General features: G+C 41.9%; 1 protein-coding gene across 4 annotated transcripts in view; it reads left to right on the top strand.

The window, feature by feature from the left end:
• TDP1 (tyrosyl-DNA phosphodiesterase 1) overlaps positions 1 to 23,552 on the top strand; it is a 76,950-nt gene that overhangs the window by 51,423 nt on the left and 1,975 nt on the right. Inside the window, exons 14-16 of one of the 4 annotated variants that reach the window (XM_033109606.1) lie at positions 4,333 to 4,441; positions 16,896 to 16,996; positions 19,223 to 19,527. In XM_033109606.1, coding sequence (XP_032965497.1) covers positions 4,333 to 4,441; positions 16,896 to 16,969 — 183 coding nt within the window. In that variant the 3' untranslated portion in view covers positions 16,970 to 16,996; positions 19,223 to 19,527. Of the gene's footprint in view, positions 1 to 4,332; positions 4,442 to 16,895; positions 17,177 to 19,222; positions 19,528 to 23,552 lie in introns of those variants that run through there. The other 3 variants (XM_033109608.1, XM_033109605.1, XM_033109607.1) reach the window with 3 other exon arrangements.

Raw genomic sequence — 23,552 nt, 5'->3', positions numbered from 1 at the left:
TTGTTGGCCCTGTTACGTTTATTCTCCTCCATGAAGCTTCTCCGAAGCCCTGAGCTGGAAACTAGACTGCCTCCCAGGACGGACAGACAGCCACCTTCCTATAATTCACTTCCTTGTCACTTAGTCCAGCTTTGATTGAGTGTGTTCTTTCTAGGAGATTCAGCTGCCATTACTGTTTCACCCAGGAAAATGTGGAGAATGCTACTCAGTTACTGTGTTTCCCCGAAAATTAGCCCCAGTTAAGATCATCAGCCAGACGGATGCAGTCATGACAATGTTCCAGAAGAAGGTGACATGACTGTATTTGAATAAATGTAGATTGTGGTACATGAAAAAATAAGACATCCCCTGAAAATGTGCCCTAATGTGTCTTTTGGAACACAAATTAATGTAAGACCTGGTCTTATTTTCTGGGAAACACGGTAGATGCAACTAAAAAATCAATTACAGCTCTAACTGAACTTGGAACATATTTCTTGTTCTCTGTGATTGAGCTCAGCTGCTAAACCTAACCCGTCACAGTGATAAATAACCAGCTCTTTTACTCCCAAAACTGATGAAGGGAAAAGCCAGTAATTTCTCATGTATGCTACGAGTCCACCCTCTCACCTGGTGGTTCATAAATGTATTGTTCCAACTGTCTTGTAAGTATCCGTGCCTGGGAGGGTGCCTTCCTCTGTTTTGTAAAATGCCAAACGATACCACTGTGATACATAAATAATGATAATTAGAAGACAGCCTCAAATTATTTGACATCCACATTGAAGGGAAAAGTGGTACTTTTTTTATATATATTTAATACCCTGGAATTTGGATCAGAAATGACATTCCAAAAAAAGCATGTTGCTTCCTGTCAGACATGGATGGCTCAAACCTTCTTGTCTGTGAAGTCGGATGGCTGCCACAAAGTGTAGCCATCAGATCTGGGTCGAGGACATAAAGACCCTTAATCTTTCACCATGATGCATTTGAAAATAACAGAAATAAGCCAGGCACTAACAGAAATAAGCCAGGAAGAAGGAAGTCGTTTTTACCTGAATCTCTATAAAGTATTTAATAGCCACTAAGTTGGCATCCTTTCCAACCTCTGGTCTCTTTCTTTTTAAAAATGTCAAGAACTAAGGTTTCCAGAATTTGGCCCGTCCTGCCTTGGCCTGCCTTAGTATCATCACCTCTTAAATTCGTAAGGAATTCTCCTTTTGTCGTGGCTCCCAGCGGGTGAATGTGAGACCACTCGTTTAGTGGAAGGAACACAGGACCAAGCATCTGAAAGATAGGATTCGATTTCTGGCCTTGCCACTTAATACTGTGTGGCCTTGGGCAACTCTTCAACCTCCAAATGTTTTTCCTCCTTTGTAAAACAGGAGCAATTACATCACAGAGAACACCCTGAATATAGTTATGTTACACTAATTTAAATTGTGCCAGTTATCAGTCTAAATGACTTATGCTCACTATAGCCATTCAATAGATGAGGAAACTGAGGCCCAGAAAGGTTAAGTAACTTACCTAGAGTCACCGGCAAATCAGTAATACACAAATGTAAGAGATTAAGATTGTCCTTAGATCCAGAATGTGTTGAAGGTAAGGTGTGAGGAGGGACCAGTGCTGACGGTGGAGGAGATGGCCCAGCAGCCCTGTGCCGAGCGGGAGGAAGTGTGGGGAGAGGACAGGCTGCAGGGTCCTTTTCCAGGTGTCCTGGCCTCTCTGCTCCCTTTCTCCTCTGCCCTCATATATCCCTGGTTTTTATTCCTTTTTCCTTCAGTCTCTTTCAAATCCATGTCTTTCTTTCTGTTTCCACTGCCTGGCCCAACTCTCATCCAAACTCACCTCCTCGTTTGTATTTCAGTTGTGGTTGTGATGATGCTAACACTTGTGTCCCCATTACCATTTGCCAATCCAGCTCCCATTTTCTGGCCCTAGCAATCCCAGTCCGACCCTTTTCCAGTCTGTGTCAGTCTGCCTTTACAGTGGAACTTCTCTGTTCAAAAACCTCCTGCAACTCCTCCCTGGATATCACAGGAAAGGCCGCACTCTCACTGGGGTCCTGAGATGCTTCAGCTTGTAAGTGACGGTAGAGAAAAACGGCAAACCCAGGGGCAAGTCCCTTGCTTCAGGTCAGGCTAACTCCAGGCACTTGGGCCGTGTTCCAGAGTTGGGTTGGATGGACACGAGGGCGCTCAGCAGCTCAGGGCTCACACCTTCCCTGATGAGCTCCCCAGCAGAAACACCTCTTCCCCGACACCTCTGCTTTGGGCCCTGTGCCCATCCCAAGTCACTGGCCAGGGGGTGGGTTCTGTTAAATGGGTACAACCACAGATGTCCATGCTACGTCCCATTCGAAACGCTCCGCACAGTTCCCCAGGGCTCCTGCTCTGCCTGAGTTCACTCACAGTCCCCACCCCACCCCCACGTGCCTTCTCTGTGCTTTTCCAACTCAGCCGTCGGTCACACTGCTCTCCCCAGATGTTCTCCCCTGCCCTCTCTGTTTATCAAAATTATAGCAGTTTTTCAAGGCCCAGCTGAAACATTTTCTACTAGGCTTTTCCTTTTCCTGCAATTGGTGAACGGCCATTCCTTCCTTTTCTGTCTAGAGTTTGTCTAGGCATCCATCACGTGCCACCTTTCACTATGCTGTTAACCACTGTCTTCATCGGTGCTGTAACCTACCACCTTCCCAGAGCTTAACACGCAGAAAGCACTTCCATGCCGTTTATGTCATTCGCGTTAATGCAGAAGCCCATAAAGTAAGCAGGGAAGGTGTTTTAATCCCGTTTTTACAGCTCAGCATTGCTTGAACACCAGCTCTGCGCCAAGACTTGTGCTCGGTGCTAAAGTGAGAAACATTAGTAAGATAATACCCAGACGTTTTATCATTTTGGTTTTACAAACGAGCAAATTGAGGCCTAATACGTAAGTGGCCAAGTGTCCAACTGACCATCTTTTGTAAGTTCCTGGAACATGTATGCTCTTAGCCACCTCTGGGCCTTTACAGGTGCTCTTTCCTCCACCTAGAACTTTTGTTTTTCCACGCTCACCTGACCAAACCCTACTCAGCCTTCAGAGTTTAATTAAAATGTCAATTTTTTAGGGAGGCTTCCACTGACCATCCTCTCCCCCCAGTCTAAAACAGGCCTGCTATTCTGTCTTCTAGGAGTCCTGTTTTTCTTTATCACGCTTATCACTAACTGTAATTACTTTACCTTTTTACATGTATATGCTTAATGTTTCCCAGCTAGACTGTACGGCCCACAAGGATAGGAAGAGTGGCGGATACTCAGTGCCTGGCACCCCTTCCTGACACGGAGGAGGGACTCAGAAACAATGTGTTGAATGAACGAATGCAAACATGAGCCATTCACACAGCTCAGTAAATAGCCAAAGGCTAGAATTCACGGTCAGCATGACTCCAGCTCTTAGCATGACCTACGTGTGCTGCGGCCGCGACCTGCCCTCCTAAGTTATGTGCTCACCCAGACTAAGAACTGTAGTCCTAGCTCTTTGTGTGGCTTCGTAAGAGGCGAGCACAGTTTGATAGGGATTTAGGATACGAAGCGTGGATATATGTTTGGATGTGTGGACAGAAGGAATGAGAGACAGATGGACAGACTCGCGAACGAAGTTCCAGGATAATCCTCAGAGGGACCCAGGGGGTGACCAGTGTTTGGGGATGGGGCGAGAACAAATCTAACGAGTCGAGCATCTGCACTCCGTCAGACCGTGTTAGAGGGGATGACAGTTACGGACATCAGCCTCCATACAGAACCCGAATTTGCACCCTGGTTAAGATCCAAAATCAACACCCTATTCTGGAGTTCTTGGAATAAACCTCCCGTTTTGTTGGATCTTGAAGTGCTCTCACTTTTCTATCCCTGTCACGTTATATTTTCATTTCACATGAAAGCAGCTTTTGTTTCTTGTTACACCAGAGTGAGCAGCCTGTTACTATAGCAATATTGAAAGTATTTTGAGATATTTTTCTACAGTCTTCTAAATGCTCACTGTAAACTACCGTACGTAGCGGTTAGTAGAAATGGACTATAATATCCCAGGTTGTTTTACTCTAGTATCTTTATATCCTGTATTACACTTTTGCAAACTTGGCTATAATTTAATTCCTGAAATTTGAACCTCTTTTATTCCTGAGAAAGAATAATTTGGGGAAGTGTAAATAATTGGAGGAGTGTAAATATATTCAACCTATTGAACATTGAAAGTAGCTCTGAAATAACTTGCATTTTGTTGTGAATGCCATAAAGATACAACTGCTTCTGAGGTCTGTCTTTTTCAAAAATATGGGTGTAATCATAGATTCCTTCTGTGTGTCTGCAGGGCCTGGACAGCTTCAAAGTGAAACAGAAATTCTTCTCAGGCAGCCAGGAACCAACAGCCTCCTTCCCTGTGCCCTATGATCTGCCTCCAGAGCTGTATGGAAGTAAAGGTGAGACACAGATGAAGGAAAACCTTGGGTTTTATGGACCAAAGCAGAAACAGGGCCCAGGAAAAGCCACTGATCTCTTAGTGGGAGGCTGGCTGATGGAACACCCTGTAAGTATGGGTCTGTCCCTTGTACTGCCCTGTTTAGGGCCACTGGCGCCATAGTTCTCAAACTGGCTGTTCTCAGCACCCCTCTGCACTCTTATCATTATTGAGGACCATAAGGAGCTTTTATATATGTGGGGTGTTATATCCATTGATAGTTACTATACAGAAATTAAAACCAAGAAATTCGAATATATTAGCTTAAAAAAACAGCAATAAAACCATTATTTTATATATATACACACACACACACACACATGTATTTTTATGACTACCCCCCCACACCCAAGAAAAAAGCTAATGAGGAAGGTGGTATTGTGTATATTTTTTACAAACCTCTTTTTATCTTGGTTGACAGAAGATAGCTGGAGTCTCATAGCTGCTCTGTTATGATATTACATGTCACGTAGCTTCTGTACACTAGTGAGAAAGTGAAAGTGACCAATACTAGCTTAAAATTATGATGAAAATAATTTTGACTTCACAGCCCTGTCCCCCTTAAAAGGGAGGACCCAAGTCACACTTTGAAAATGGCTAAGCTATGACTTTCTTAAGGGCAGTAACCGTGTATTTTTCACAATAGGAAGTCAGTGGAATTTTGGTTCCGATTCCTGGTGTTTCTGGAGGAAGGCTTGCTAGCTGGTGTAGGCGGTACCACCTCTGACCCAGGCCCACAGGCTGCAGTTATGCTTTTCTCAGCCAGACAGACTGAATGTCTGTCTGCCTTTGAGGCAAATTCACACTTATCAGACTCAATCAGGTCTGCAGGAGGAATAAACTTTCCCCTACCCTCAAGGTTCTTTCATCTAGTCTACTAATCAAGTAGATAGGAGACAGATTAGCAAGAGAAAATAACCAAATTTAATACATATGTATGTATGGGAATCCCGTAGACATGAGAGAGTCAGAAACCCCACCTGTAAGGTTCAGAGATAGGGAACAAGGGAGTATAAGAAGACATCCTGAGCTAGAGAGGAGGTTATATACTTTGGGGGCTTCAAAAGGTCATTGCAGGATGATAAGATCAGATGCTTAGTAAATAAATTTTGCCCTGCCCTATAGATAGGTCAAAAGAGCTTTATCGCTGATAATAGCTTATTATGGGCAAGACCCCTAATTCAAGTTTTTCTAGGTAGTTAAGAGAGGGGCAGAAGTTTCTCCTGAGCTTGGGGCTAAAGTTGCCTTTAGCTCAAAACAATCTGCTCAAAACACATCTGGGGTCACTCTCGGTCTAAACCCCCACACAGGCCATCCTTATTAATTTAAAATGGCAAATGCTCATATCACCACAACCAGGATATTTTGTCCTGGAAGGTCTCCAGAGGTCTATATGCATAGCCAAATTATAATCTATAGTTTTTGAGTGAATGCTGAATCTGAACAGGACAAATTGGATTTTTGATCGGAAGGGTTTACTGACATCACCCCATTAAAATTCCAAAATATCTGATTCCATAACAGTCAGCCCAACGGGTCCCTTTGTTCCCGAGACAGTGATGGATGGGGTCCAGCTACTTCCCCACCTTTACCCGCCCTTTATGGCTTTGTGGTGAACCAAACCCCCCCTTCTGATGAACCCATTTCTTACCGTATTTCCCCGAAAATAAGACCTAACAGGAAAAAAGCCCTAGCATGATTTTTCAAGATGTTCGTGATATAAGTCCTACCCCAAAAATAAACCCCAGTTTAGATCATCAGCCAGACAGACACATTTAGTACGTCTGTTGCAACACACTACGGATGTATTAAACTATAAAATAATATTAATATATAATTAAATATAAATAAATAATATTATTGACATTAATACTTAAAATAAATGATAATATAAATTATAATTAAGTATTTGTAAATACCCAAGCGGGCGCCTTTGGATGAGAGGTAAGTGCCTATGCAAACAGATGAACTTGAGACTTATTGCCAAATGACCAATCGGAGTATAGACACAATACATGAATAATAACATGCGCACTTGATAACGAACGGACATGTTTGTGTCTAATATGAATCTTCATAATTCAAGACGTCATGTGTTGTAACGGACATACTTAACGCACTTGTGTGAAATAACGTTTTCTGAATTTTTGGTGCCTGCTATTTTTCGTCGCTTTTGTGTGGGCCATCATTCTTTTTCCTCCCCCCCCCCCCCACCTTCCCCTGCTCCCACTCCGGTTCAAGCCATTGTTTCTCAGTCTGGTTGTGCAGGATGCAGTTCCCTGGCCCATGCTGGTGTGATGAGCCTTGCAATCCCCCTGGCTGAGGCAATCAGTCACCGGTCGGCAGCTCTCGCCGGCTGCCAGCCACTCACAATGGCTGCCGGCCACTGACGCTGGTCATAGCCACTCATGGCAGCACACGGTAGCCCACAGCAGCACTCAGCAGCTCATGCTGGCTGCCGGCCGCTCATGGCGGCACACTGTAGCACACAGCAGCCTGCGGCAGCTCACGCCAACCTCCGGCTGCTCACAACAGCCCAGCTCCAGGGAGAGCTGTGCACAGTCTTAGCTGTAGAGGACACAGCTCACTGGCTCATGTGGGAATCGAACCGGTGGCCTTCAGCATTAGGAGCACGGCGCTCCAACCACCTGAGCCACTGGGCCAGCCCTGGATCATCATTCTTAATTGTCATCATTTTTGTTGCCACTCCTGTCTCGTAAGCCTTCAATTAACACTTGATTTAATGGTAGATTAAAAGGGAATGATATTTTGACCCCCAGACAAGATGAGTGCAAAAAGTAAGAGCTATTCTGTCGAGTACAAGAAAGGAATCGTGGAGGACTCCTGGGGCAAGAATCTTACGGCTTTCTGCAAAGAGAAGTTGGATCTCCAAATGGTCCAAAAATGGCAAGCAGAGTATGATAACCTCAGTCAACAGGTGGATGAGGGAAATGCTAAGAAGCGCAAGTGTAGATCAAGTCGGCAACCATTAGTTCCTGAGTTGGAAGACATCATCTGTGAATGGATTGCTGACAGGAGAGCAAAGTCTTTGGTTGTGTGCAGGGCTGATAGTCAAGCATTTGCCCTTGCAATGGCACCACAGTTAGAAATATCCCCAGAAGAATTAAATCCCCAGAAGAAGAAATATTCTCAGAAACTAAGATATCTGTATCACAACACTGGCTGGATGGCTTCCTTGAACGATATGAACTGTCTCTAAGAAGATTGACAACACTGTTCAAGCTGAAAGATACTGAAGTTATTAAACATGCACTTGCATTCAAGTCCTTTGTTGATGGCATCGACTTTTCTAAATAACAACTCTCCAACATGATTGCTGTGGTTGAAAGTGCAGTGTTTATGGGCCAAGGATCTCAAACAACAATTGATCAGAGGGGGGCCTCATCAATCTACATTCCCTCCACTGGTTACCAAAGTGCACGTGTTACCTGTATTTTGGCAATTCGTCTGGATGGAAAGAAAGCCCACCTCTAATTATCACTAAGGGCAAGAAAGGTAAGATTGAACGTGTTTCAGGCATTTATGTTCTTGAAATCGAAAAGCCTGGTGCACACAAGCAGTTATAAGGAAGTGGGTTGATTTAATGCTGCCACTTGTTTTGTGAGGTGGCCAACGAGGTCTGCTAGTCTAGGAATCAGCCAGCACTCACCGCGCTAAAGACATGAAGAACTTCTTGCAGAGAGAAGAATAGATCAAATAATGATTCCCACAGGAATGATTGCCTATCTCCAGACACTTGTATTGCAATAAACAAGCCATTCAAGGACAATTTGCACATGGAAATCAATGCCTACATTGGAAATAGAATGGAGAAAAATCAGCATGGAAACTTTGTGAAGCCTCGCCTGCAAGAAGTCGTTTCTTGGGTGAAGAATTCATGGGATAAAATCACTGACAGCTGTGTTGCCCATGCACTACGAGCAGGCTACGTGGAAAAAGAAGTACTCATTCAAGGAGAGCTCTATTGCTGGACATGAGAGATTGGGGCCAATGGTTCTACAGGAAATGGAGTCGCAAGAAATTCAAGCCGGAATTCGGGGTTTGGAGAGTTATGATGATGTTCCAGAAGATGACATGACTGTGATTTTTGTACATGAATAAATGAATAAATGTAGATTGTTGTACATGAAAAAAAAAGACATCCCTTGAAAATAAGCCCTAATGCGACTTTTGGAGCAAAAATTAATATAAGACCCGGTCTTATTTTCGGGGAAATAACACTAGATTGATTGTATTGACACATCTCACATGTAATCCTATCTCAGCTGTCTGGTGTGCCAGCCGGTCTCTTACAGCTGACTATATATACACAAAGGGTGCCAAAAAATGTATACACATTTTAAGAAAAAAAAAAACTATTAAAATTACGCTGATGGTAACCACTTTGAGCACCTCTTGTCATTGCAGAAGTCAAACATGACTTGTATCCATCTTTTGTTATCGGTATATATTGAGTATTACAATTTTAAGTTTTCCTTTCTTAAAATGTGTACACATTTTTTGGCACCCTCTGTATATGATCCGTTGTGCTGATACGAAGTTTCTAAAGGCATTTTTGCTCCCCTTCTTTTCAAGCTGTGTACTTTTTTTTTGAGTCCTCTAAATTTTTGTGTATTCATGCATATTCATTTTTGACTAGCAATATTATGTAGGTTTTATCAGAATTTCAAGGAATCTGACCACACCACACACACACACACAAATGGAAAACATTGCTTTAGAACCAGACTGTTTTAAGTGCAACGTTATAACTTATTAAGTGACCTTGGGCAGTTATTTGCAATCTCTAGACCTTGGTGTTTCTATCTGCAAAACAATAAGAATGCCTACCTCAGGGTTGTTGAAACTAAGATATCTGTAATACACTTAACACAGTGTTTTAGTTCAGAATTAGCAGTCAGTAAATGTTAGCCATTGTTTTTGTTGTCAACGTAAGAAACGTCCAAACCTGTAGAGAATTTTTATGAGTTTATTTGAGCCAAACTGACAACGATTGCCAGGAAGCAAAATCTCATTGGATTGAGAAAATGTTCCAGAGAATGGTAGTTTTGCGGCTTATTTTATACATTAGAAGCAAAGGAGGAGACATAAGGGGGCGGTTACATGAAAACCATTGGTGGTAGATAAAGCGGGCAGGAGAAAGCAAAGCAGGGAGATCTCTGGGATTGGATAAAAGGTAAAATGGAGACGCGTACTTCTTTTACATTAGGGGGTACAGGATAGTTAACAATTAACATTTACAGCACATTCAGAGGGTATGTGGGCAACAAGATGCCAGTGAGGGGCTGTGGTGCAGTGGTTGTGCCCTGAGGCATCCAGAAAAGGAGATTACTCTGACATTTCAAAGGTATGTTATCTTAGATGTAAAGACAATAGACAGGCATCACTTCAGGTAAAGACTGACCTTTCTCAAGGAAGCTACAGGCCTAGGACGTGACTGCCTGCCAGGACTTGCTTTTAGTTAGGAATTTGTATGTTCAGACCATCCTATGTGGTTACTTTCGGTGTCTGAGTTTGTAAGACCCACCATGCAGGCCTCCTCTGAGCTCATCAGGTTTAATTTGTGGCTGCTTTTTCATCCACACTGTTACCTAAAATGTCCAGTTTAGCTCCTGGCATATAGTAGGGGATTGATGTTCATTCTTTCCACTGCTCCTTGGTGAGCTGATGATGAAAAGAGCCTAAGGCTTCTGCAAGACAGTCTTTAAACCTGCGAGCAACACAGACTGACCCTGATAATGTCTCCTTCCCTCTAGGGCTTGTGCTGCACCTTTGTCTTTCCTCCCTTTCTCTGTTCTTCACGTTCCTTTTGTTTGTTTGTTTGTTTGTTTGTTTTTAAACTGAATTCTCTGGAAGAAACATTGGACCTGGGGACTACCTGTAACTGCCTTAGGCTTTTGTCTGGCCTTGGGCCTTTTATTTCCCACCCCCAGCCCTGAATCTTAGCTGGAATTCTACCCCCTCCCTTTAGCCCAAACTTCCAAAGGACTGTGAAAGCAGAGTGGAAGATATAGAGAAGCCTTAAAAATATCGTGAGGCCCAATAGAAACGACATTCCCAAGAATTTAAAGTTTATAGCTGGGTAGTGTCTTAGACCCAGTAATGATAAATCTTTTATTTGGCCAGCAAGCAGGATGCTTTCCATGGTTTAGCTGAGTTTTCTTTTTTTTCCTGCATCTCCTTTGAAAGATACATGTAGGAGAGACTGTAGCGTTTTATTTTTAATCACTACTACTGATTTTTTAATCACTACTACTACCACACTGCTTTAAAAGCATGAAAAATAATGCCAGTGATTCAGATTATCACCATTTCTTATATAGCCAACATTCGAGGGAGTCCTACGGCCGATAAAAAGGCATTTTACCAAGATTTGGACAAGTGAGTGGCTAAGAACATTTCAAAAGCACTTCATTTGAAAAAGTGACTTTCAAGCCACTGTAACACATGTAAGATCTTGCTAAATCAGAAGACGACAAAAAAAAAAAAAGAAAGACTGCTGTGAACACATTCCGTGTTTCCCCGAAAATAAGACCTTGCCGGACCATCAGCTAATGTGTCTTTTGGAGCAAAAATTAAGACCCGGTCTTATTTTACTATAATATAAGACGGGTCTCATATGATATGGTACGATAGGATCCAATACAATACAGTAAGACCGGGTCTTATACTGTGTTTCCCCGAAAATAAGCCCTAGCCAGACAATCAGCTCTAATGCATCTTTTGGAGCAAAAATTAATATAAGACCCGGTTTTATAGGTATTGTATTATATGAGACCAGGTCTTATATTAAAATAAGACCCAGTCTTATATTAATTTTTGCTCCAAAAGACGCATTAGAACTGATTGTCTGGCTAGGTCTTATTTTAAGGAAAACACAGTTGCAGTTCAGTATAAGAGGCTTCCAGACATCTTGAAACAAAGAAACTGGTCAAATAAAGTAAAGCAGAAACAACATCTGGGCTACGGGTATACCTTGCTTCGCCCAGTGTTCACTGCTTGTTCGTTCTCTCCACGAGTATATATTGAGAACCTGACTGTGTGCAGACACCGCCTAGGAATGACTCGGAATATGTCAGTGAATGAGACGGACCCAGATCCTTGCTCTCACTGAGTTTACATTTACTCTTATGCTGTAAACTTACACTTAACCGAAGTCATTTTACTAATAGGAGTTGTATTCTTAAAAGAAAACTTATAAAGCAAAATAATCATTTTAAATCTAACGTAAATTATTCCCATAAGTCCCACTTGTTGTGTGACCTTGAGCCTGAAGAGAAAGTGAAATAGTTAAGTGTTCACTGTCTCCTGAGCCCGATACCAAAGGCATCTGCTTACACTCCCTTTTTAGCTTATGTTCTTTCATTATCTGATATACTATGGAGAGAGTAAAGCCTATCTTATTTGGATTTAAAGAATAAGTTATATGTCAAGTTTAAGAGGTAATTAACCATACGAGCTTCAAAGATTTTACTTTATTGAGTAATCTTTTTTTTAAAATACATGGTATATGTATAGTATTCTTTCAAAATTTTTACATAACTTCAGATTTACAAAAAGTTACAAGGAAAGTACAACGAATTTCCGTATACCCTTTCACCCAGGTTCCCCAAATATCAATATTTTATCATATTTGCATAATTCTCTCTATGGCTCATATGTTAATTTTTTTCTGACCCATTGGAGAGAGAGTTGCAAGTATGAAGTCACTTTAACCACTTCAATATATATTTCCTAAAAATAAAGACATCCTCTTACATAAGCAGAGTACTGTGAGGAACTGGAAATTTTCCCCCTTCCTCTCTTAGTTCTTCTGACTGGTCAAATAATTGAAATGACATAAGACCGATTAACAGGAGAAAATAAGGGAATTTAATTACGTATGTACATGGGGTGGGAGGGGTGCTGTAGGAGAATTTGGGACCCAGGGACAAACCGCAGTTGAAGCTTGTATGCCATCTTGAGTAAGGAGGGTGGGGGTGAGCGTCTGAACTTCAAAGAGCAGGAACACAATTTAATGGAGACGGAAAAGCAAATGTTTGGTCACTACATGTTTGCTGGACCTTCTTTAACAATGGGACACAGACAGGACTTTGATCCAAGGGGCCGTGTAGGTTCCTCCCCGTCTATCACAGTAGTTCATATTAAACTTGAGTTATCTGTGACGATCCTCCCTTCCTGGAGCAGGTCCTCTGTGAATTCTTTGAGGCAGTTCGGGGAATGTCAAAGTTTTTCCCCAAGTCTTTTGTTTCTTAAAAATACCAGCTTAAAATCAATATCCAAAAGGCATATTTTGGGGTGGCAAACTCTGCTCCCCCTCAGTTCCCAAATGGTTTAACCATTCCCCTTACTGTTTGATTAATTTCTTACATTTAAACAGCATGGCAATAAACTTCGGTGCAGACCTATCAGCATTATTGCTGAATAGTAAGGTCCAGATTCATATCTTTGTAAGGGAAACAGAAAGTTGATTTAATATTCTAATCCAAAGAAAATGCAAGAGGTAAATCACTGAAAATCATTGTTGGTATGTTTCATTTTAATTTTTAAGGAGCTGGTATTTTTTTTGAAATGAGGCAGCCAGAATTTTTTAGACATGATTTTGATCATGTCCTTTAAGATGATCTGTTTTTGTTTTATATTATAGCACAAAGAGAAAGCTGAAATTAAACTTCCAGCTTAGCTTTTTTTTTAAATTAAGGTTTATTGGGGTGATAATTGTTAGTAAAGTTACATAGGTTTCAGGTGTACAATTCTGTAATACATCATCTATATACCACATTGTGTGTTCACCACCCAGAGTCAGTTCTCCTTCCATCACCATATACCAGCTTAGCTTTTAAAATGACTTCATCATCAGAAAGTTTGAGGAAATCTGGAATTATCAAAGAGTCACTTACCAGATTACCTTGAAATAAGTACTGGGTTTTTAGCAATTTGTATTATTCTTCCTCTCACTAGGTTAGAATATTCTGGGCCGGCACGGTGGCTCAGGCGGTTGGAGCTCCGTGCTCCTAACTCCAAAGGCTGCCGGTTCGATTCCCACATGGGCCAGTGGGCTCTCAACCACAAGGTTGCCAGTTCGATTAAAAAAAAAAGAAAGAATATTCTGTTCTACTTCATTTAATCACAGATTAATATGGGTGGGTTCTTCACAAAGAAGGGTGTTAATGGGTTTCAGATAACACTGATAGTGCTGTAAACCTTAAAATAAAAGGCCAAAGTGACAGGCAACAAGTATTTATTTTATTTGATACCCAACAGAAGAGCTATTCTGGAAGCACTCATTCAGGCAGAAACCCAAAGAGTGTTCTGATTAGGAGGTAAAGGCAAGGGGTATTTATGAGAAGGGGAAGGGGAACAATTACGCAAGTAGAAGGAATTTCTGTGGGTATTAATAAGGTAAGGAATCTCTATAGGTGCAAATAAACTAACTCAGTGATGCTACCGTGTTTCCCCGAAAATAACACCAAGCCGGACCATCAACTCTAATGCGTCTTTTGGAGCAAAAATTAATATAAGACCCTGTCTGATTTTACTATAACGGGAGCTATCGGGGAAACATGATAATTCTAAAGAATGCCTTTAATTTTCAGTCTGCTTTGCAAACAGTTCTTTGGAGGACCGTGCTGCTTTAGGCCTAGTCTGAAGGTTATTTTGCCCAGTTTAAACATTCCAAAGGTCTGAGGGATAAGATGTGCCAGGCAGTTCCTCTGGGATGGCAGCGCCGACTCCATCTTGAAGTGGCTCCATTTCTGTTATTTTTCACACTGTAGTTACAAATGATTGCAATTCTACTAGGCTGGTAACTCTGTATAAAATATTTTGGAGCTTTCCTTTGTATTTCAAGCTGGCAAGTGTTTTTAGCCATTCCTTGATTTCAGAGTAGGCTAAAGTGAAATGACATCAGAAATCTTACGATAATTGGTTCATCTCTTTGGGATCACACACCACACACAATCTGCTTGCACCCAATCTAAGGAAAGAAGACAGTGATTGCTCAGATGAGACAGTGGCTCCTGGGGGTAGTCTGTCAACTTTCCCTGGAAAAAAGACAGTGAGAAATGTACATATGGGTGTTTGGGCCCGGGGGCAAGTGGTGTAGTCTTAAGTCCTTCACCCAAGGGCCGTTTCTTAGAGGAATAGAGGAGAGAGCTTATTACCTAGCTTAATAGAACAGGATTTTTTACTTTACTTGGGTTTATCTGGTTATTGGAAAACCTGTTAGGACTTACGCAGCATATAGGATAATGACGATCTTCACCCAGTATGAGTTGAAGGTGGTGGTAATTATAATATAATTATAATAGATTATAATAGCACCTAGCACTCTAAGTACTTACGGTGTGCCAGGAACTGCTGTTGAGTACTTGACATGAATTGAGTCATTGAATGCTCACTACCCCATGACACAGGTACCAGTATAACTTCACAGATAAATGCCTCCTTTACCCTTACACTATAGCACCTCCCCATGGAGGGCTAAGTTTTGGAGTTACACAGAGGTGCTAGGTGCATGCAGTCCCTGACCGCAGGCTAGGGAGACGCGCAGGAAACCCCGCGGGCTGGCCCCTCGTCCCCAGCCTCCTGCCACGTCCTCCGTGTACGCCTCGTTATGTGTCACCTGGACTGTACTGCTTGCTCAGCTCCCTGGCTCTAGCCCCCTCCCACTGACACCCTCTACACGGCTGCCATGCACATCGATCATGTCGTATTCCAGAAAAAAGACAGGTCCCCATTCCCTTTAGCCTTGGGTCCAAACCAATTGTGTCAAGATCACCTTTAGAACTTGGTAAAATGCATATCACCAGGCCCAGCCCAGACCTACTGAAACAGGCTTTCTGGGGGGTGGAGGGGGGGCACTTCTCACATCATCCCAGTTAGGGAGCTGCTCTGCAGACGTGGTGACGTTCAGAGTTCCAGCCTCATGGCATGCCTGCTTGTCTGTCTGCCCCACTGGGCTGTGAACTCTCAGAGGACCTCACCTTTGCCTGGCAAAGTACCTGGCATCTACCCAGCACTCAACAAATATTTCAGATACATGCACGACTATATCATGAGGCAAGTTGTTCTCCTGGGGACAATTTAGGCAGATTGCTTAAAACAGGCGTTCATCTAAGCAGTAAGTATTAATGCTGATTTCCAGTAGTGATGGGTAAAAAAGACACAGCAGAATCATAACCACCCTCTTTTCACCTACCTGTTGGCCTTTTTAGTGGCTTTCCCCCAAGCTAGTGGAGGCCCTTCCCGCCAGCACAAGAAACAGCCTGTAGGTGCAGACATTCGCTCACTTGCATCGGGGATTTGCTGGTAGGGTGGTTACCAGGTCCTTGTTTGGCCTAATTTCAAGGGAGAGGAATAACTGCAGTGTGGTCTTGAAGTTACTTGCTGACTGGCAAATGTTTGCGTCACAAACCCTGCAGTGGTGAAGAATCGCTCTAGGAACTACTCGTATTGCACGAATCGGGTGTCCTCTGCCGTGGGGATGAAGCAGGGCTGATGTTCGCTGCCATCGGCCCCTGTTCAGGAGGAGAAGGCTGCCACAGGCACCGTGGCAGTGCTGAGCGCAGGGTTTCGTGGGCTGGTCCAGCTCAGGGGCCAGCTTACTATCAACACTCAGGCTCAGAGTTGTTCTTTCTCATACCCATCAGGACAGTCCTAGGGGGCTTTATTTTTAGTCCCCACCATGTATTGACTCCCTGCCCATCTCTTTATGGTTCTTTTGAGATGATTTGACTCTAGTAGTAGCAGTGCATGTGAAAAGTGAGTAGTATGGATTTTTTTCAGTTTCTGAAACATCCAGTAAAAGGAAGAAAACTTCACATTTATTGAGTACTTACAACATGCCAGGAACGTTCACAGGTGTTTTCTCGTTTATGTTTCACAATAATCTCGGGAGGTTGCTAATGCGATCAGGTCCCATTGCACAGATTAGGAAGCTGAGGCCACATTCAGAATGTCTCCGCAGGGTGTGGAGAAGGATGGAGGCAGGACGTGTACATGGGCTGGGCTGTCTCTGTGCTGGACACTGTGTCTTACACACCACACGGATTTATCTCATTCAGTCCTCCTGACAAGCTTCACGACGTAGGTACAGATAAGGAAACTGAGGCTTAGAGAGGTGAAGTGACTTGTCCGTGTAACTGGCAAGCCAGAATGCACCCCAGGTTTCTGCTCGCCTGCTTCCCTGTTCACTCACTCCTGTCTTAACCTGAACCTTTACTAAAAATCATCGTCTAAAATGGGCTATTATCTGGGGTTGGTTCAAAACATGTTCTTTATAATTTGTAGATTCCAGCACGTGCCTGATTTTGTTCTGTATGGTGGGTGAATACTTTTCTAATCCTGTTCAAATCAGTATTATACATATGTAATGTTTTTCCCTCCCCCCCCAGATCGGCCATGGATTTGGAACATTCCTTATGTCAAAGCCCCAGATACACACGGGAACATGTGGGTTCCATCCTGAGTGCTGAAGTTCTATGAAGCTTAAGTTGTAAGACATTGAGCGGAAAACATTTGATGTTCTCATTTGTACTTGGTGTTCACTTCCCTTAAAGTTTTATATGCATCCCTAACTCTTTGCATAGGTTACTCTTTTGAACACGGATGTTGGTGGTAGTCATTATTAACATTTCTCACTAAAAAAAATTAAAGATATTTTTTAATCGCCTTTGCTATGCTATGCTAATGTATATTCACTGATTTCGTCTTCATAATAGCCCAGTGAAGGAGGTACTATTACCATCCTCATTTTACAGATGAGTAAAATTAAGATATTGATCCAAAGGCACACAGCTGGCAAGTGGCAGACCTGGGTTTGAACCCACACAGCCAGTGTGGCAGATACTCCCAAGCTCCACCCAAGGACGCCTGTGTGTATTAATATGTAACTGTGGCTGTAAAACCAGTGCCTTCCATGCACTGTCACAGCAAATCATGGTTGGCATGACAGGACTAACAAGGACACATAAGATCAACCACGAAGTGTTACATTCATGCGCAGGACTGGGCACTGAATCAGTAAAGCCAGAACCTGCCAGTGGAGCAGGTTCCTTTCAAGTGAGAGCACTGGGGGCTGAACGCTTTCCCATGGTGAGCGCGTTCTGTTAAATCCTCTGACTGAAACCTGGTGTTTCCATTAACACACTAGATCTAAACCACAGAGCAGAAAGGGTCAGGCTGAGTGTCAGAAGAGAAGGCAGCACAGAAGATGCTGCGGGGTGGGGGGAGGAGGACGAGGTTGCCCAGGAAATGAAGTGCCGGGAGATAATGAAACGGGGGAGGCAAACACGGGCCACCACACTGTAAGTCTGGCTGTGATCTGCAGTCCATATTTTACAGAGTTCCAAGCAAGCCCGTCTCAAAGCAGCATCCAATTGCTGCATTTAAGTTACATTTTATTCCCTTTGGGCCTACCAGAAGCTCCCCTGAACACTCAGTCTGGCTGGTCTGAGATACTTGGTTCAGCTCTCCTATTGCCTTTGTAGCAAGGTTTTCAGAGAGCCCCGCTGCAATTTATCAAGAGCTGGAAGGTACCTGGACTAGTCTTTTTAATACACACGAGTAAAGAGAAGCTTAGAAAGGAAAAGCAAAGGAGAAATTGCATCCATGGGAAATTTATTATAGGTTATGATCGTAGGTAACTTTACATCATCACACAATGGGGCATGTGATACTAACTAACCTCATATTATAGGAGGGAAAAATATAAGGTTCAAGGTCAAACAACTAGTGTGTGTCCCTTTCTGGCCCCAAGGACACAGATAATGCCACTGTGTATACTCTGGGTGACTCTGCTCACAGGTTCTTTAGAAATTAACATGACAGCTGAATGCTGATTTGAGTGGGGTTTTTTGTTTTGTTTTTTCCAGATAATTGACATTATTAAAATTTAAAAGCCCCTAAATGTTTGTTATTCAATAATATTTCATCAATATTTTTATGAAAGAATACATTAGGATGCTTTTATAGTCACAGAAATGAGATGAATGAGCCTTAAGCAATGAAAGAGGCTTTAACATAAGTACCACGAATGCTGGAGTCAGAGGGTCATAATGTAACGTCTGTTGCCAAGTCTCAGCTGTGCTTTCCGGAATATGGACATCATTGTCAAGCAAGCTCTCTCCAGCTAGAGGCTGAGATTCCCCACCACCAACCCCCAGGATCCCACATGACTTCCGCCTTGTCATTCCAGAGAAAAGTACTTTTCTCCCAGTAGCTCCAGCAAATTGGCCAGGTGGAGTCACGTGTCCAGATCATGGGCCTGCCCCTGGTGGGAGTGGGGGGGGGCGAGGGGGTCAGGTGCAGAATTCTCCAAAGACAAGCAGGAAATGCCTGTGGTTCATTATAAAGAAGCGTCTCTAGGTGAACTCTTAATATTGTGCCAGAGGAACCTTTCTATGCCTCATTCTTGAATAATGTGTACAAGCATGCAGATTTTATTGAAAAGCAAAAGGAAACCAAGAAGGAAATTTTAAAGTGCAAGTTTCTCGAAAAGCTGCATGAATCAGTAAACCCTTATAGTCTGAGTGTCCTAGAACGGCGACTTTTCAAACTGAGTCACAACCCTTCAGTGAATCATGAAATTAATTTAGGGGGTCATGACCAGCACTTTTAAATGAAATGTAGTAGAAAATGTCTGTGAAACACAAAGTGAGATTTTTGTTTCAATTTGCATGCGTGTGGTCAGGGTTACAATATAAAATGTATTCCTTCCCAGGTTTGCTAGTTCAACTCCCCTGAATGAAAACAGATGGTCACCTGGGGGACAGCTGGAGATAAGACCAAGATGTGAGAGGTGACTCAGCCCCGAGTACTCACGACTCAGAACCAGTCCCAGCTCCCCAACTCTGCTTCCTCCACACTGAGACCTCAGACAAGTCATGTGATGGCTCTGAGTCTTCATTTTCTCATCTGTTAAGTGGGGCTAATATCTATCTTTGCTGCCTCGTGGGATTGTTGTAAGAAGCAAATGAAATGGTGCTGGTAAACACTGGCAAGAACTGCATAAATACAGAGGATGCCCCAAAAAAACGTAAACACATTTTAAGACAGGAAAAAACTGCATTAAAATTGTAATAATATATACCGATAACAAAAGATGAATGAATATGAGTGATGTGCATACATTTTGTTGCCGGTATAAATGGCAATGCGTTTTATTCTCAATAAGTAAAAGTGCTTGAAAGTGGCAGTCTGTCTTTGGGGCACTTAGAGAATGGTAAGTCAAGTGTAGAAAATAAACCCCATGTCTTTGGAAAAGTTAGTGTTTTCCCACAAATACTGCTTCCACACTCTAACTGCATGTTGTTTCTAGAAGACTGAGGTAAATTTACGAGTGCTGGCTGCAGCGGGGTGCCCAGTGGGCCTCTGGATTCCACAGGAAGGGCGTTTCTGTTTGCCCTTCCAGGGAGGAAGTCTCCCTCCCTGGGCCCAGTCTTAAAACACCTGAACCACTACACAGCTGACCTACATGCTGCTGTGCCTGCCGCCTCCACGAGAGAGGGGTCTTCCTGGTGGTGGAATGGAACTGGGGAGTACATGTTAATATGAGCCCCAGGGGTGAGCTGACACTTCAGCCCTGGGAGGAAGTCCATTTTACAAATGAAGGAACAGGTTCAAAGAGGTATGTGAACCTACCTACGTACAGTTGCGTTCTTGAAGATAATAAGCGCATGTTCCTGCTTCCTGAACTCTGATACCGTAATGGGCTCAAGAACTGGGCATCTTTGTACTTGGATTGGCAGAGTCTGCCTTTAGGTAGGAGAATGGACCATGTGGTCTCAATGAGCCACTCAACACCATTCGAGGAACAACTTGTAAACACTTCAGAAGAGCCCATCCTGAGCCTTGGCTCCACATCTCCATTCCTTTCCTCTCTGGCACTCCACGACACACTTGGCAGCAGAGGGCCTCTCCCCTTGGTCTCTGATTCCTATTCTTGGGTGACACCCTGGCACCTGCTCAAAGCAGAATTGGGTGACCTTAAAAATAAGTGCAGGAGTGGGGAGAGCGGATTGGCTGCATGAAGGAACTTTTGGGATGATGGAAATGTGCCTATCATGATTGTGGCATTGGTTACATTTTACAAAACTCTCTGAATTACACACCAAATTGGTAACTTTCACTGTATGTAAATTATAGTAAGTGCTCATTTAACATCGTTGATAGGTTCTGGGACTTAAAGTGAAACGATGGATAACAAAACCAATTTTACCATAGGTTAACTGATGTAAGCAAGAGTTAAGTTCCTATAGCATTTTATCAACATTACAACGAAATAACGTTATTCAGGGATCTGCTGTATAGCTCAATAAAGCTGATTTTTAAAAACTCAAAGAATGTGCTGTTGGAATATGCATTCATTGTATATAAATTCTACATCAAAAGAAAATTAAACAGTTGTTGAACTCTAGTTAGCGATATGTGCACTGAAGGATCTAGGGACACATGTATTGATGTCTGCAGTTTATTTTGAAATGCATTAAAATAAAGTGTATTAATGAATGGATAGACATATGAAAAGCAAACAGGAAAATTTAAATATAATCAAGGTTGCCACTATAAAACTCTTTCAACTTTGGTTGAAATGTTTGAAATTTTCATAATAAAATGTAGGGGAAACCAAGTAACAGGTTTCTGGCAGGGCCAAAGATCTCCTATTGAACCAGCTCTTTCACAAATAAAAAGTAAAAGCTCTAGAAAACAACTTCTTTAATAACTAGCTGCTTAAAGGTATTGAAGTGACCAGAAGCAGGCAGAAACTGGAGGGGAGTTTCAATGAAGAAAGGCACCACAGTGAGTGAGTTTCCTGTTTTGTTTTGTTTTTTTTACCACTTTTGGCCTGAGGTCAAGTCTCAGTCTGCACCATGCAAGGCAAGTAAACCTCTGGTGGAAAAACCTGCAGTCTTGCTGGCTTGACGATCCAGAGGGCAGGGTTTGAAGCAACCACAGCCTCAGAGTGAAGAGGGAAATAGAAAAGAACCAGAGAGTAGATTCACAAATTCTGTATATAAACTCTGCTCAAATCTCTGCTGACCACTAAACCGTGCATACACAGCTAAGGCTAAAAGAACTGAACTAAAATTTGAGCTACTTCCTGCTATGGGGGAGACAGTTTTGCAGGTGAGTTCAGCCAAGTTAACTGCCTGTTTAAAAATAATGATAAATTATTTTCATTGGAACATAACAGAATCCAGAGTTTCTGTAATACATTGTAAGTTATATACCAATTGCAATGTCTGGGATAGAATCCAAAATTACTCAATACACAAATAATAAACAGAAAAACATAGCTCATTCTCAAAAGAAAAGACAAAACTAACCCCAAGAATTTCCAAAGATTTTAAAGCAGTCATTAAAATTATGTTCAAGAGTGTAGAACAGATTTTCATATTGAGTAAAAAGACAGTAAATTTCAGGTTAGTAGAAAATTATTTTTAGAAACTATTTTTAAAAACTAAATGGAAATTTTAGAACTGAAAAGTATAATAAACTTCACTAAATGGGCTTAATAGCAGAATGGAGATGACAGAGGAGTCAGGGAAATTGAAGATAGGTCACTAGAAATTATCCAATCTGAAGAACAAAAAGGAACCAGTGAAGGAAAGAGGGGGATGATGACTAGAGGCCTGTAGGATAATGTAGAAAAATTTAACATGTATTTGGAATCCTAGGAGAAGATGAGAAAGTGTGGCGCAGAGAAAATATTTGAAGAAATAATTGCTAAAACTTCCCCAATGTGGTGAGAAATTTACAGATTCAAGAAGTTCAGTGAATAAGCAGTAGGATTATTCAAAGGAAATGCCACTGGTTGCATCATAGTCAAATTACTAAAGACCAAACTTGAAGAGAGACTCTTAAAAGCATCTAGAGGGAACTGGGAGCAATGAGTCCACTGACCACTGACTCCTCAGAAACTCTGGAGGCCGGAAGGCAGTACAACATCTTTCACATGCTAAGAGAAAAAAAAAAATGTCATCTCAGAAATCTATATCCAATGAAAGTATCCTTTAAGAATGAAGATGGAATAACCACATTTTCTGATAAAACTAAGAGAATTTGCAGATCTGCACTACGAGAAATGCTGAAGGAAATGCTTCAGGCTAAAGGGAGAATGTACACCAGAGAGAAATCAATATTCAGTAAGGAAAAAAACCATTGGAAATAGCAAATATCTGTATAAATATAAAAGATGACATTTTTCTCTTCTTTAAGAATATATTACTGTTTAAATAGTTAAAAAAAATTGTATCGTGCATTTTAGCATATGTAGATGTGATTTGAATGACAACCATAGCATAACAGATGTGGAGAAGAAGGTGGGATATGAACCTCTACAGCTGCAAGCTTTCTATATTTTCCACAAAGTCATACAATATTAAGTCAGAGGGCTGTGAAAAGTTAATCCATAGAGCAGCCACTTAAAAAATAATGCACAGAGCTAAAAAGTCAATAGGTAAAGTGAAATTTAAAAAAAAAAATTAAATTAATCCAAAAAGAAATGGGAAAGAAAGAACAGGAACAAAAAACAGTGGGGAAAAACAAAGCAAATGGTAAAAGGAGACCTAAATCCAGCCACATAAATCACTACATTAAACATAAATGCTCTTAGCGTATGCTAAAATGTAGCCACTAGCCACATTTCAAGGGCTCAGTAGTCACCGTATTAGACTTACTAAACACCTTGACCTAATTGACACCTATAGAGCACTACACCCAACAACTGAAGAACACATTATTTTCAAGTACATGTGGTACATTCACTAAAATCAACCATATTCTGGACCATAAAACAAGTCTCAAATTTAGAATGAGACATTGAATATGGTTCTCTGGCCACATTGAAAATGTTAGCAATAAATAACTTGTCTTAGAAAACATATTTGGAAATTAAGCAACCCTCTGCTTAATAATTAATGGGTCAAAGAACAAAAAATATTTTGAACAAAATAATATGAAAATATACCCAAATTTTTAGGATGCAGTTAGCACACAGATAACAGGGAAATTTAAAGCTTTAAAATGCTAACATTAGAAAAGAAGAAAGG

This window comes from Rhinolophus ferrumequinum, chromosome 6 (assembly GCF_004115265.2).
Source record: "Rhinolophus ferrumequinum isolate MPI-CBG mRhiFer1 chromosome 6, mRhiFer1_v1.p, whole genome shotgun sequence".
Taxonomy (NCBI): Eukaryota; Metazoa; Chordata; class Mammalia; order Chiroptera; family Rhinolophidae; genus Rhinolophus; species Rhinolophus ferrumequinum.
Note: the sequence above shows the minus strand (reverse complement) of the source record. Positions and strands in the feature narration are given on the sequence as shown.